The sequence below is a fragment of the Dermacentor albipictus genome, chromosome 2, assembly GCF_038994185.2.
Source record: "Dermacentor albipictus isolate Rhodes 1998 colony chromosome 2, USDA_Dalb.pri_finalv2, whole genome shotgun sequence".
Lineage (NCBI taxonomy): Eukaryota > Metazoa > Arthropoda > Arachnida > Ixodida > Ixodidae > Dermacentor > Dermacentor albipictus.
In genome coordinates, this window is record NC_091822.1 from 68,732,271 (window position 1) to 68,748,120 (window position 15,850).

Genomic DNA, 15,850 nt, shown 5'->3' on the forward strand with positions numbered 1-15,850 from the left:
TATTCCGAGAGTGGATGCTATCCGGATTCTCGGCATGATCGCTGAGTCGAGTGGTTCAAACAACCAGACAGTGCTGCGACTCACTAAGAAGACGGACAATGCCATCAGACTAATCAGAAGAGTGGCCAAGCGGCAGCAAGGCCTCGGAGAAGATAACTTCGTGAGATTAATACATGCGTTCGTAATGTGTCATTTCACTTACGTCGCGGCCATGCACAACTGGCAAAGATCGGAGCGGGATAAGCTCAACCCGTTAATCAGGAAGGCAATCAAGAGAGCTCTCGGCCTCCCCATATACACTCACATGGAACGCTTACTTCAACTTGGCATGCATAATCCGCTAGAGGAAATAGCGGAAGCACAGGAGAGGGCCCACTTCGTCAGGCTATCTACCACACAAGCTGGAAGACACATCTTACAGGAGCTGGGCGTTCCCCCAACAGTAATCAAAACAAAGTTCTGCAGCATCCCTCGAGACCAGCGAGACCGCATCACTGTCGCCCCGATCCCACCAAACGTCCATCAAGAACACAACGTGGGAAGACGTCGGGCGCACGCGAAGGCTCTACTGGAAAAGGCTCGTGAACGGGCTTCAGAGAACAGTTTCGTAGACGCAGCGTGCTACGCCGACGGACAGGCATTCGTTGTAGTTAGCGTATATCATGAAAGGCAAATAACGAACGCAATCAGGATTCGGACGACGTGCTCTGAGATCGCAGAGCAGGCTGCAATAGCGATGGCCTTATTGGACGACAAGAGAACATCAATCTACAGTGGCTCGATATCAGCTGTTAGGGCATTTGCCAAAGGAACCATAACCGAGCTGGCCCTAAGGATACTAGGAAGCAAGGAGATCAATCCACACACATTGATCTGGTTTCACCCCACATGGGACAGATCGAGGGTGCCCCGCCTCACCTCAATTAGTCGGCACATGAAGCTGCGCGAGGGATCATCAACTGCTTAGTTACCGGGCAGTGTGACGCTGGGGGTACTGACAATCGGGACTCTCGTTCCTCGTACACCGAAATTACTAAGCACTTTTACTTGGCTTGGAGGATCTACCCCCTCCCACACTGCAAACTCAATAGACCTCAGGCTTTGACACTAAGGCTTCTACAGACGGGGGCATACCCAAACCCCCCACTTCTTCACAGATGTACCCTCAAATTCAAACCACAAATGCATGTGCACTATGCAATGACTTAGCAAACTTACCTCACATGCTCTGGCGATGTCCCGCGTTACGGGGCGATGAAAGCAACACTTCTTCACGCTGGGATTGGGTGCTACACAGCCCCAGCCTCGAAGCACAGTTATGGGCTGTCCGGCGACGCGGCGGAGAGGCTCGGCCTCTCTGTCCCGACGTGGGAGCGGCCCGCTGCGCGCTAGTGCGCGCCCTAAAGGACTCTAATAAACTTTTTCATTCATCCGTCCATCCGTTCTCTACGCGTTTCTGCATACGGGCAAAAAAAAATTCACCAACGATTACGACAACTCCTAAGGCGAAAATTTTAGCGCAGGTATGACGTGCTTCAACTTCGCGATATGTTGGCTGGCACGGAAAACCTCTCTGGGGCGGCACGTTCCAAGCGGAGTGAAGTGTGGCGTGACAGCCTCTTTAATCGGGAGATCGCGAGAGCCTGAACGTAGTTGACGCGTGGGCGCGATTCAAAGCAGCCGCCACATACAGACCTCCGCTCATGCAGCGCTTTGATGAACACAGGACTCGTAGAGTGCCTCGATACGCGCGGCCCCGCGAACGGAGCGGAGGCGAGCGAACGCATCGAGGCACCCTAAATAGGCGCGCTACTCTGACTCCACCTCGTAGACACAGTCACCATAATCCGTATTTGGCGCCACTATACGCTATCAGGGTGTAGACGAGCCGTATGTAAAAATACTGAAAGTTATCTATAGCGGCTCCACAGCCACCACAGTCCTCCATAAAGCAAGCAACAAAATCCCAATAAAGAAAGGCGTAAGGCAGGGAGATACGATCTCTCCTATGCTATTCACAGCGTGTTTACAGGAGGTATTCAGAGACCTCGATTGGGAATAATTTGGCATAAATGTTAATGGAGAATTCCTTAGTAACTTGCGATTCGCTGATGATATTGCCTTGCGTAGTAACTCAGGGGACCAATTGCAATGCATGCTCACTGACCTGGACAGGCAAAGCAGAAGAGTGGGTTTAAAAATTAATCTGCAGAAAACTAAAGTACTGTTTAATTGTCTCGGAAGAGAACACCAATTTACAATAGGCAGTGAGGCACTGGAAGTCGTAAAGGAATACATCTACTTAGGGCAGGTAGTGATGGCGGATCAGGATCATGAGACCGAAATAATCAGAAGAATAAGAATGGGCTGGGGTGCGTTTGGCAGGCATTCTCAGATCATGAACAGCAGGTCGCCATTATCGCTGAAGAGAAAAGTATATAATAGCTGTGTCTTACCAGTACTCACCTACGGGGCAGAAACATGGAGGCTTACGAAAAGGGTTCTGCTCAAATTGAGGACGACGCAACGAGCTATGGAAAAAAGAATGATAGGTGCAACGTTAAGGGATAAGAAAAGAGCTGATTGGGTGAGGGAACAAACGCGAGTTAATGACATCTTAGTTGAAATAAAAAAAAAAGAAATGGACATGGGCAGGACATGTAATGAGGAGGGAAGATAACCGATGGTCATTAAGGGTTACGGACTGGATCCCAAGGGAAGGGAAGCATAGCAGGGGGCGGCAGAAAGTTAGGTGGGCGGATGAGATTAAGAAGTTTGCAGGAACGGCATGGCCACAATTAGTACATGAGCGGGGTTGTTGGAGAAGTATGGGAGAGGCCTTTGCCCTGCAGTGGGCGTAACCAGACTGATGATGATGATGATATGCTTTTCTTTTTCACAGTTTCGCCATACCCTCCTCCTCCGCTTCCAGGGTCATGGCTGCGCTGCACGCCCTTCTCTGCTGTTCTCCTCGCGTTATTTTCGCTCTTTCTGTCTTTCACCACCCGCTGCGCTCTGCGTTCGTTTTCATCTTTCGCTGTGCTCGTTCGCTGTGTTACGAGGCACGACGCCGACGCTCGCCGCAGCAAAGGGCGCCTAAGAGGTGCGCTATAAAAAGAACATCCGAACTGTTCCTAGTCCTCCAAGTGCCATTCTGTGGTTGACGTCATATTCCTCTACTTGTGTTCCTGCATGATGCAGCGCTATTTGCGCCAGTCGCCTGCTACGAGACAAGCTTAGAGCTATTAAATAAAACAGCCAATATTCCTCAGTGGTAGCCTTACAGCTCTGCCGCAGTGATTTCAGTGGAATATACTGCTCTTGCCATTAAACCGCAAATTAGCGGCTAATTACGACAATCAAACCATTCGTGGCATCCACACTACTGTCGCCGTGCCGTATATTCTCGCTCGATTCAGGAGTCGTCCAGCGACCGCAGCACCGCTGCCGCCGAACAGGAGGTGTTCCTCGGTGGCCGCAGCCTTCCCGCTTTCGCCCTCGCCGTGTCCGTGGTCGCGTCCGTGGCCACAGCCGTGACCGTGGTGGGCTTCGTGGCGCACTACTACGCCTACGGATTTCACGTCATCTGGCCTGTGGCTGGCATACCCTTTGCGGCCATATTCTCGGCAATCGGGATGGTGCCACTTCTGTACCACCTGCGAGTTGCGTCCATATTCCAGGTGAATTCGTGAGGTTGCAATGGCGGAAGCATCATGCCCTCCCCTCCTCCCCTGAGGTAGTGCGTGCATTGCGCGCTCCCTTATGCAAAACAATCATGGTTATATTGCGCTCAGTTTTACACAGACGATATAAGTGAAGGACGGGACGTGGACGGACGTAGCGCAATCCGTCCACGTCCCGTCCGTCACACACGTCGTCTGTGTAAAACTGAGCGCAATATAACCATGAACGTTCACCAACTAGCCCCCTTCATTGCTTTACTAAATGCAAAAAAATGCATTAGCTGAATGGGTAAGAGCATCGCACGCGTAATGCGAATACGTGGGTTCGTCTTCCACGTGCGCCCATTTCTCTTTTCGTCTACTTTAATTACCATTTATTTATAATTTATTTATTTTAATTTAAAACTGCGAATAATTCCCCCGGCACTGTGATGTGGTTGCTTGCTTGTTGGGGTACAACTCTATATTGTTACGAATGATGTTTATTTACAAGGAGAAACGAGGTCCGAGAGGGAAGCTACAGGCCAGGCCCTGTCAGCGCAGAGTACCCCGAGATCACGCGCGCACACTCTACTTCTTCTTTCTCTGCCTCAGTCGCGCAGTGCTGTGACATTTTCCCCGGGGGCAGACGAAGGTCGCTGAGCGAGTTAAAGGGACCTGTGATGGTACTGCTTGAGTCTGGCCACGTGAGCAACTTGCGTCGCACGTGAACGCTGATTACTTGCCGTCACTTTGGCGACGAAATAGTTCACATCACTGAAGCGGCTGAGTATAACGAGTGGCGAGAAACTTGCGGTACAATCCCGTTTTGCGAACAGGTGTCCACAGCTAAGCATAATCACCGGGAGTAAAGCTGACGGGGATATGCCGCGCATCATAGCCAATCTTGCTGTTGCCTTGTGAGGACAACGTCCTAAGATGCGCCAGACGACGCGCTTCCTCAGCACGACACAGAGTTTGGGCGATGGAAGGATCTTCTTGGCACGATAAAGGCAGAATATTGTCCAGAAAGCTCTGGGGAGCGCGTCCATACAGCAAAAAGAACGGCGCATATCCAGTAACTTCGTGCTTGGCACTATTTTACGCTTACGTTACAAAAGGTAAGACGGCGTTCCAATTCTTGTGGTCAGCGGCTACATACATTGATAACATGTTCGTAAGGGTTCAATTCTTTCGCTCCGTGAGGCCATTGGTTTGCGGGTGGTAAGGAGTGCAATGACGATATGCAGAACCACAAAGCCGTAAAAGCTATTCAATGACGTCGGCGGTGAATTGCCGTCCACGGTCACTGATGACAACACGGGGGAGCGCCGTGACGGAGTATGACGTGATGTAACAAAAATGAAGATACATCTGCTGCAGTGGCACATGGAAGTGCCGCCTTTCCGTGTAGCGAGTAAGGTAATCTACGCATACTGCCCAGCTGACGTCTTTGGGAGCGGCAAAGCAAGTCGATGCCGACTTTTTCAAAGGGTAACGTCGGGGGCCTAACTGGTTGTAAATAGCCTGCTGGGGCCCTCGTCGTTTGCTTGTGGCGCTGGCAAACAGTACAGGTGGCGACATACTGTTTCGTTGCTTTCCAGAGCTTGGGCCAGAAAAATCTCTGTCTAAGTCGGTGTAGTGTGGGTGCAAAGACAAGATGCCCGGACGTGATATCATCATGCATGGAACGAAGAACAGCAGGGCGCAGGTTTTCGGGCACAATGAGAAGCAATGGGGGACCATCAGCTGAGTAATTTTTTTGTACAGCAAACCATTGCGAAAAGTAAACGGTGTTGTTTCTGCTGGCTCGCGTGCAGCTTCCCGTAGGGATTTCAAGGTAGGGTCGCAACGTTGCTCTCTCTCGAAGGTACGCAGGTCTGGAAAGTCGGAAGATATGGAGACTAGGTAGTCATCGAAGTCATCATCCTAAGCTTTAGTGTGCGGTGAAGGGAGACGGGATAGGCAATCAGCATCCGTGTGACAGCGTCCGCTCTTGAAGTTAACGGAAAAGCTGTACTTTTGAAGGCGCAAAGCCCAGCGGGCCAACCGGCCAGACGGGTCACGCAGCCCAACCAGCCAACAGAGTGAATGAAGGTCAGTCACTATCGTGAATGCGCGGCCATGTAGATACGGACGGAACTTCTTAATGGCGAAGACGACTGCTAGGCACTCGAGTTAAGTAACGGTGTAGTTTGTCTCCGCTTTTGTAAGTGTCCGACTAGCGTAGGCAATGACATGCTCACAGCCACCGCGGCGCTGAACAAGCACAGCGCCAACACCCGCACCGCTGGCGTCAGTATGCAGCTCCGTTGACGCCTCCGGATCAAAATGCCGCCGTACCGGTCCAGAAGCCAACAAAAATTTCAGCTGTTGAAACGCCGACTCACAGTCAGCAGTCCACAAATATGGGGTGTCTTTGTGAAGGAGAGACGTGAGGGGAGAGGCAAGCTTTGCGAACTTCTTGATAAAGCGCCGGAAATATGAGCAAAGGCCCAAAACGCTTCACAGATCTTTCACCGTTTGTGGCTGTTGGAAGTCGTAAACTGCTGCTATCTTTTCAGGGTCTGGTCGTATGCCATCTTTTTCGACTAGAAAGCCTAGTACGAGGGCTTGACGTTCACCGAAATGACATTTCTTCGAGTTTAAAATAAGGCCAGCTTGCTGGATACAGTCAAGAACGAACGGCAGGCGCTGATTGTGCTCGTGAAATGTCCGGCCGTAGGTAATGACGTCTTCTAAATAGCACATGCAAATTTCCCGTTCGAGTCCGCGGAGTACGTGATCCATAAATCGCTCGAATGTCGCTGGAGCGTTGTATAAGCCAAAGGGCATAACGTTGAACTCAAAGAGACCATCAGGTGTCGCGAAGGCTGTCTTCTCCTTGTCTGAGGGGTGCATGAAAATTTGCCAATATCCTGACCGTAAATCAACAGAAGAGAAATACGACACGGAGTGGAGGCAGTCGACGGCGTCATCTATTCGTGGTAAGGGGTACACGTCTTTCTTTGTGACGGTGTTTAGGCGGCGATAATTCATACAGAATCTTCATGAGTTGTCTTTTTTCTTGCCTAGGAGCCCAAGGGCTACATGATTCCTGGATCACTCCTTTCTGTAACATTTCTTCTACCTGCTCGGCGATGACTTTTCTCTCTGAAGGTGAAACGCGGTAGGGCTTCTGACGAATTGGCGTTGCTTGCCCTGTATGGATGCGGTGTTGCATACGAGACGCCGGTGGTGTATTGGACGCTCGTTGGCTTTGAGCAAAATCAAACATTGTGGCGTAGTGAGCGAGCACAGCTTCCAGCAGACACTGCTCACTAGAAGGCAGCGACTTGTTAATCATGCGCTTAAAGTCAGCAGAATTATCATGGTTGGAATCGAGGTTGGATCCTTTTTGGCAGTTGACATTTCGACCGTTCCGACGCTGATAATGGCTTGTTCATCAAAACTTGCCAGTTTAACTCCTAGCGGCAATGTTTTGGATTGGGTTGAAACGTTCACTATCCACAAATGAGTACAACCATCGGTGGTGAATATGAGGGAGCGAGGGACTATCACACTTTTCATGAGCGCATTGTTATAATCACGCTCGCCTAAACCACAAAAAGAACCTGTACGAGGGCGAGAAGTATTGACAGGTACAAACATTGCAGTCTGAGGGGGCAAACACACATATTGTTACACGGAGAGAACGTCGGCAGCACCACTGGTGCTATCTGTCATTGAAGTTCGCGCGTCGCGGCGAAGAGAAATCGCGCCACTTCCACAATCCAAAGTTGCTCCCCGTCTAAAATAATGTCATGCGTTGTACGTCCAAGCACAGTAAATTCACTTCGAAATGTCTGGTCCCCTATCGTAACTGGAACAGAACAGACCCCGAGTGGGCGTAACATTTCCCCGCCAACTCCACGAAAGGTAGCGTTCCGATCCCAAGAAAGCACAACTTTTGTCCAAGACGATTTTTGAAGGACAGGCTCATAACAGAAACTGCCGCCCCGGTGTCAACTAAAACAAAAGCACTCACATTGTCAACTAAAAGACACACTTTGTTTTTAAACAATTTTACACAAGGGGGTCTTGAGGACGATGAACATATTGCGGCCTCACCCCCGTTGGTCGCACCAGCTAATTTCCCAGCGGCGGCGGTGATAACGAGCGACGACGAGGTGATGGAGAGCGTCGTTGTCGTGTCGGTGGTGGTGTGATGCTGCGATCGGAAACGGGGGAGTCACTGCGGTTCGCTCGTCCCTGCTGCAGCCGCTGGAAGGAACTGGGAAAGGGCCAAGGCTCGTCAGCGGGCACGCGGTGTGTGTAGGAATTAAACCGTGGAGCACGCTGCTGGCGGCGGTGGCAATACCTAGCAATGTGTCCAGGCACACCGCAGCTGTAGCAAATGCGGGAATCGCAACTTGTCGCGGGTGACACCGGTGACATGGGTGTCATCAGCAATCACGCAGGTCAGGCTGGCTACTGGACACCGCTGCAAGAGCCACCCGCCTTTTCGGGAAGGCGAACGAAGACGTCGACGACTGGCTTAAACACTACAACAGAGTGAGTCGTCACAACGACTGGTAACTACGAAGCAGCTCTCAGGCTGGTTGTAGGAGGGAAGAGCCCGTGGAACAAATAGTTGTGGTGCATCTTGTCGGCGTCACAGACTTTTTGGTTGTGGTGGCGAGTTGCTGCCAGCATATGATCAGCATAGGTCCTGCGAGGTTCTCGGTAACATTGAAATGCCCAGGTGGCCGGTGGCACACGAGAGCGATGATCACATGCACACTGATGACACACATGAGCGTCGTCAACAACTTTAAGGCGTTAAAGCTCTTCTTTAACCACTTGCCGAATCACCGAGGAGATGTCGTCGTGGGTTGGGAGGGGCACACTTGCAATAGTGGTAACATTGTCCAAGCGTCCAAACATTGGAGCAATCCTTCTCATTTTCAGTGCTTCAAACGCCCGGCAGTGTTTCTTAGGGTCAGACGGAGTACTAAGCTCTTCCTTCGTTATAAGAAAATTATAAACATCTTCAGTGATTCCTTTGCGCAGATGTTCTACTTTGTCTTCGTCTGTCATGGTAGCGCTGACGATTCCACATAATTTCAGAACAGCCTCTATGTACGTTGTACACTTTTCGCCAGGCAGTTGAGCGCGTGGGGAAAGCGTCTGCTCACCCTTCTGTTTCTTTGAGATCGGGTCCCCGAAGCACTTGGTGAATTCTTCTACAAGATTATCCCAGCTTCTCAGAACGTTCTCGTAGTTTTCAAACCGGAGGAGCGCGGTTCCAGCGAGAAAAAAAACACGTTATCGAGCTGCTTCGTAGTTACCAGTCGTTGTGACGACTCACTCTGTTGTAGTGTTTAAGCCAGTCGTCGACGTCTTCGTTCGCCTTCCCGAAAAGGCGGGTGGCTCTTGCAGCGGTGTCCAGTAGCCAGCCTGACCTGCGTGATTGCTGTCTGGTCCGCCGCAGGTGGGGTCATCATTGCCTTCTCCGGAATCGGCCATGTTCGTTCCAAATGGGTCCGCCTTGTGAATTCCATGGCTAGAACTCTATGGCTAGATTCCATGGCCACAAGGTAACTAGGTTAAATGTTAATTAGCGAATATTTGTTAATTAGTCGATTGCGCATTCAAGTTCTTCTGCAAGTAGTGTCCTCCGCTTTGAGTAGACCACCTCATCAACTCGAATTGTGCTATCAGCCACAGGCAACCCTTAAGAATTTTCGAAATTATTCGCTGACACCCTGCACATATATGCAGGGTTTCCTAACTATCGTGAGCCAGGATTTAAATACATGCAGATGCCACGTAAGTAAACAGAACGAGGCAACGTTATTTACCGTCGCTCGGAAATATTTTTTTTTCATTCTGCCTAACGAAGTAATTTGTTACAATTAGTATTAACTTTCTAGAATCAAACTCATTCTTCATCCTCAGCAAAAGTTACTCCTGTGAAACACAATTAATAACCTTCAATAATAACTTAGCTTCCTCTTTAGACAGAAGAATATTAGTTGATTGCATCTTCGTAGACATTGCCAAGGCGTTCGATAATGTCCCACACCAACTGCTGCTCCTTAATATCAGTGCCGTAAATATAGATCCTAACATACTGAAGTGCATTGAATGCTTTCTTGATAAGCGTACGCAATTTTCTACTGCAAATGATCTGTGTCGCTGCATTGCGCAATTCGATTAGGTGTCCCACAGGGCTCCGCCTTAGGACCGTTATTACTTTTAATATATATTAATGACCTCCCCTGCGCAATTAACTCTCCAATTAAACTCTTCGCAGACGACTGCGTCCTTTACCGTTATATAAAAAATTCACAGGTGTCTTTTCTTCTGTAGACTGACCTGGACATGATATGCAACTGGTGTTCCAAGTCACAAATGGACCTTAATGCAACCATATCCAATGTAATGACCGTTTCTCGGAAGTCTAAGCCATCCAACACTTTCGAGTACAAAATTAACGAAGTTTGTCTTGAAACAGTTCCCTCGTACAAGTATCTCGGTGCCCATGTGGCTAATAACTTCTCCTGGCATCCACATAGATATCTCCAAAATGACCAATAACGTGTATAATATGTTGGGCTACATAAGCAGGAATCTTTCACAGGCCCCAGAACACTTGAAACTGCTTCTGTACAAAACATTCATTAGACAGAAGCTAGAGACTCATCTCTATGGGATCCTGGACAACAAACACTGACAGATGGGATCGAATCAGTACGAAACCGATCAGCTCCTTTCATTATTTCTACTTATTCACGCGGTGCTAGTACTTCTTTATTAGAGTGAAGCCTAGAGAAGCTACAAATTAGACGAAAAATATTCCACTTTGAAGAAACAAGTTGCGCATTCAAAAAAGACAACCCCGGGAAAAGGCGACGGAAACAGAAACAGCACGCTTTCCGGCTCCGTCGCTTTTTCCTGTAGTTGTCAGTTTTTAATGCGCAACTTGGTTTTTCAAAGCATTGCACAACTAGCCCAGAAAATATTCTTCTGTACTATTCCGCTTCTGCAGTTTATTCCACCAAATTTTCTTTCAGAACAAACTGCTAAGTCATGAATTTTTTAAACAACCAGCTTATCTGTCTTCCAGAACCGATCACCCGCAAAGCGTCATCGTTCCCTTTAGTCGAACAAATGCATTGTCTGACTCTTTTTTTTTTCCCCAAAACAATTTCCCAATGGAACCACCTTCTCTCGTCAATCACCCGCATAGAAGACAATGATTTTCAAGGCTGCCACTAGTGACTACATACTTCATACTAGTTGAGTAATAATATGCTCACTAATACTTTGGCATTTGATGTTTATTCATTTGCTTATTTGAGTGTACTCTTCGCGCGCTAAGTCTGTAACATTTTTTAGAATTTTTTTGTTTGCATTTAATGTTTTGTTGTTACTGATGTTTTCCCTTGTGTACATTCTACCCATGCCATCTATAACGCCCAATGGGCCTTGAGGGTATTGTCAATAAATAAATAAAAATAAATTAATGAATTAATCAACTGCTCAAACATTATAATTAGATTAAAAGTGGCAATGACAAAATTGTAGAGCAAGATGAAAAACTGCGGACACATCTTTCTGATGCTTAATATGTGTTGCATAAAAGTGTTTTTCCGAGCGCGAATACACGCAAGGTGCTTTGACCGGCCAGTCGCGTGGCAATGTACCTATTAGGGTGTGTATCTAAAGTCACAACCGCACGAAGCCAACAGACAATGACAACAAGGAAAGCACAGGCGGAATTACTAGCTCGTTTGTTTGACAATGTAGAGATTGTAAATACTTCACCCAGCACCACCACTTACAGCCGTGGTTGGGGCCACTGGCAAACACTCCCACAAGTAAACTATAGTACATCTGCATAAGTACGCAATAAAGGCGACGGGTAAACTGCGCCGCGGTAGCTGAATTCGTAAGAGCATCCCACCCGTAACGCGAAGGCGTTGGTTGATATCCCACCTGGGCCCCTTATTTTAGAGCGAAAGCTGTTCTCCTCGAGGTACATCTACCAACGTCAATCTCGACGCGCGTTTGACCTTCAGCCGCCGGCGTGCGTGTGAAGGTGTCACGTCACGTGACGTGATGCGCTGAACAGACGCGTCGCAGCTGCGCTAGCTCGAGCTTCGCCGCTGTGTACCACATGAATAGGCGAGCTGCTTCAGCGGAACTCGGTCGCTCACTCTCGCAGTGGGTAAAGCACGCGAACAATGCTTTCGCTCGTACAAGCGAAATCGATTGCGATCGATTCCGATTGCAATCGCAATCGATTTCATCGTAATTTGCGCGCAAAATTATGCATATTTGCACTTGATGCATATGGAACTATACTTGAAAATGTAACAAGATATATCCCGCACGTTAATTGGACCTGCTTCACAACGCCCTTACCAAAAAAAATAAAAAATCGTCGCCATGGTGCCGTAGTGGCGTTGGTGTTGTGCTGCTAAGCCCCAGGTCGCAGAATCAAATCCCGGCAGCCGCAACCGCATTTCGATGGGAGCGAAATGCAAAAGCACCCGTGCACCACGCGTTCGGTGAACGCTAAAGAATCCCTGGAGGTCGAAATTATTCCGGAGTCATTCACCACCCCGTACCTAATAATCATACATGGGTTTTGGACGGAGAAACCTCGGTAACCGTAAAACTTACCTCAGCAACCGCCTTGTCAACGCGCAGCTTGCGACCTAGTAGATGTCAGTGGACGTCGTGGTCACGCGGAACATCAAATTTTTGCAAAGCACGGTAGTTTCTTGAAAAACACTTGTGGCGCCGCTTACGTCGCGTCACGTGCACACGTAATCACGTGGAAGGTTTATTTCCCGCGACAGGCGTACAGCGCTAAAATAAAATTGCACAGGATACAGCGCTGTGAAAACAACAGAATGGGTTGTTTTAAGGCGCAATAACAATTTTCCCTTTGAAATTCACATATCCGATTACACGAACATTGTAAACGTGCTTAAGTAATGTTCTTAAATGAATCCGGTAACTAGCGTAGCGGAAGAGAACTCATAACCGAGCATTGTTGGTTCCATATTCCCATGTTTTACCCGATTTAAAGCGGATAGCTTTCCTTGGTGTCTTCACCCGTTGCCAGGGTCGGTGTTTGGTCGTTTATAGACGGATGGTTGGTGGTCGGACTTTCGCCCAATATAAGAAGGCGCCAGTGCTAAAAGGCGACGTTGTTGACGTTGAAGTTCATTTTATTTACCACAAAAGACAAAGTTTGGCATTCGTCGGCGAATGGCAACCGCAAATATATCGGATTAACGAAACTTCATGCGAACGTAGTTCGTACAAAGTTAGCGTAACCGTTCCTAAGTTATAACAAAGTTAGGAGTACTAGATACGACAGTTGCAACAGAAAAACAGACACTTCTTGGAATTTCAATAAACCCCATTGGCTGTTGCGGCAGTTGTGTAGACAGGAAATGAGGCAATGAGATGGCTAACTCGGCTCCGTTGTAGACACGCCTTCCTAGCATCGAGGTAACGGGGTTGTGCTGGTACGGGAATAGCAGGGCCTGCCGCCACGTGCTGTGTGAAGGCTTAGGTGCCGTAGTGGAGTGCTCAATAGAACAGCCCTCCTCTTTTTCAGCTGTCATCTCCCCCATTGTTGGCTATAGGCGGGTGATTCGCCAATGCTACAGCTTTGCTGGCTAACGCTTCTGTTCCATTGCGAATTACACAATAAAAAAACAAACCCTCACAATATCGCCTCTGCAACAAATCTACGCTTTTCCATGAATCTTCTGTATTCGCTTGCATTTACGATCATCGTCGACAATTTATTTCTTTACCACTTTAGTTAAGGTTAGTAGGGACACCTAGTATCAGGATAGAAGAATTTGTACTATGTTCTAGACTACGAGCCATTATTTAGGTGAGTGTTTATGCTATGTGCTTCGATGTAGATTTCATTTCTTATATACTTGTCTTATTCGGTTCCCCGCCATTCTAGTACCTGCGCATGCGTTTTGACAACATGGTCGGCATCACTGCAAGCATCGTATACGTGTTCCTCAGCGTGAGTCCATTTTCTATTGCACTCTGTTGCGTGTGATAACAAAACTAAAGCAAGTGATGTTATTTCAATGTCGCCGCCATAACTGAGCGGTTGTTGAAGCTCTATCCTGTTGCGACGAGACTAGTTTTGCGTTTGAAGTGCTTTTACTACCAGAAATACTGAAGGCAATACCTAAATATACAGTGCCGCCGTCCCTAAATGCTTCTTCCTAACATAATCAAGTGTACTGCATCAACAGTCGCTTAAAAAGTCGCTTCATGTCATGCTGAATGCGCGAACCTGTGTTTACAAAATGTCCAAAAGTAATTTCGTTGACTGCCATTTACACTCTGACGGTATCTTGTGCTATTCACTCTTCGAAAGGCGCAATGTTCCGCAAACCAGGAAAAAAAAAGGAATTAAGAGGAGCAAGTGCTGCATATGGAAATTACAAACTTTCGCTGCTCCCTCGCACATAGTGAATTGGAAACAAATTTTCGAGGAAGAAAGATTGAAATGGCAATTACAAGAACAGTTAAACGAGTATCGGCCTGTGTGGAAAATGAGCTATTGTTTCGGGAAAAAAATTCAAACAGAGAATGGAATATGTCCCAAGCCAGAGTTGATAAACATCTTAATCTCAAGGCCCTTGAGCGAATATTCAATATACCATGCGTTCAGGCACCGAGGTGGAAGCAAAAACAAGATGGGATCGACACACCATAATTTCGAAGTCTGTAGTCGGAAAACATAACCGCACGCTAATGGTAATGGAGCAAGCACTACCCTAGAAACCGTAACACATAGCGCAGGTCAATTATGGACGCAAGCTTTCCTGTAAAAGCTGCCACGAACAAAACACTGCCTCAGTATATCCGGCAACTGTCTTCACCTAGGGTTCTATTCCCATGAGGAAAATCGACGATGGGTTCCGCATTGAGCGAGAAAAAGGAAAGGGGGCGAGATCAGGGGAGGTTGGCTTGCCGTAGAAGGTGCTGCCTGCTCTGTCCAAGATTTCCTTTTTACATTTATTCCACGTTCGAAAACGTCGCATCTGCTGCGATTTAACACAAGCCACCTAAAGCGCCACAATTTCAAGAGTTCAGCAAAGCATTCTGCGCCATCAGCTGACGACGGCTGCAAAACAAGTAGCGCCTTCATATTTAAATCTGCACCGACAGGCTTTCCCATATACTTCGCCTATAGCGCACTTCGCATTTCCGTTCAGCCTTCTGAAAATTTGTTTCTGGGTGGAACTTCTAAGCTCCAAGTTCCTGAGAAATACCATACTGTGGCAATCAATGCTGTTAATTCATGAAAATATGCACCACGTACGTTTGCATTCTGAAACCCATCCTGCGGTCCTATATGACGACGTTGGTCATCAGATTTGCTTAATTTAAAAAAACTAGACACCACAATAACAAGAAAGCTCCTTGCACAGAAGTCAATTACTCAGCACAATAACGCCTTCGTTCGCATTGATGTCTTAGTTTCGGTCTATCAGAAGAGATATGCATCATTCACAGCAACAGAAGACACAAGGTCTCATCTTACGGTAATCCAGCGTGCTGCCTTCCATACCCTCCACAATATACGCGCAGAGCGTGTAACGTTGAACTCCTGTTGATGCCTCGTTAAATATCTTCTTCAAGGTTACGGTGTGGCTACGAAAAGGCTAACAGCCGCACGCGGAAGTGCTCTCTCATGGCAGGAAATTAAATTCCGTAATCTGCATGGGCAATGAGAATTCTAACACGTGCAACGCCGCACAGGCGCCTTGCAAACGTGTCTAAGTAGGCCTCGTCCCTTACAAAAATTTTTAATGTGTTTTTTTAGAAAGTCTTTTGAACTTTCTCTATAGAACTTTATTGTGTTTATTTTGATTGCCTATAGAATTTTCCTATAGAGTTTCAAAAGTTATTTGGCCACCGCATTCTTATAGGAACTCTAAAGACACATTTCTATAGAACATTTCTATCGAGTTGCTTTAGAGATGCTAAAGACAAATTTCTATAGAATATTTCTATCGAGTTCCTTTAGAGATGCTAAAGACAAATTTCTATAGAACATTTCTATCGAGTTGCTTTAGAGATGCTAAAGACAAATTTCTATAGAATATTTCTATCGAGTTGCTTTAGAGATGCTAAAGACAAAT

General features: G+C 47.5%; 1 protein-coding gene and 1 long non-coding RNA gene across 6 annotated transcripts in view; one reads left to right on the forward strand and one right to left on the reverse strand.

Moving 5' to 3' along the window:
- LOC135903197 (putative sodium-dependent multivitamin transporter) overlaps positions 1-15,850 on the forward strand; it is a 198,636-nt gene that overhangs the window by 130,336 nt on the left and 52,450 nt on the right. For 4 of the 5 annotated variants that reach the window (XM_070533662.1, XM_070533660.1, XM_070533663.1 and 1 more), the window contains exons 3-4: positions 3,420-3,680; positions 13,648-13,713. In XM_070533662.1, the coding sequence (XP_070389763.1) occupies positions 3,420-3,680; positions 13,648-13,713 (327 nt within the window). The remainder of the gene's footprint in view (positions 1-3,419; positions 3,681-13,647; positions 13,714-15,850) is intronic. The other variant, XM_070533661.1, reaches the window with a different exon arrangement.
- LOC135903198 (uncharacterized) overlaps positions 3,520-15,850 on the reverse strand; it is a 49,716-nt gene continuing 37,385 nt past the window's right edge. The window contains exon 3 of the long non-coding RNA XR_010564749.2: positions 3,520-3,656. This is a non-coding gene — a long non-coding RNA (uncharacterized lncRNA). The remainder of the gene's footprint in view (positions 3,657-15,850) is intronic.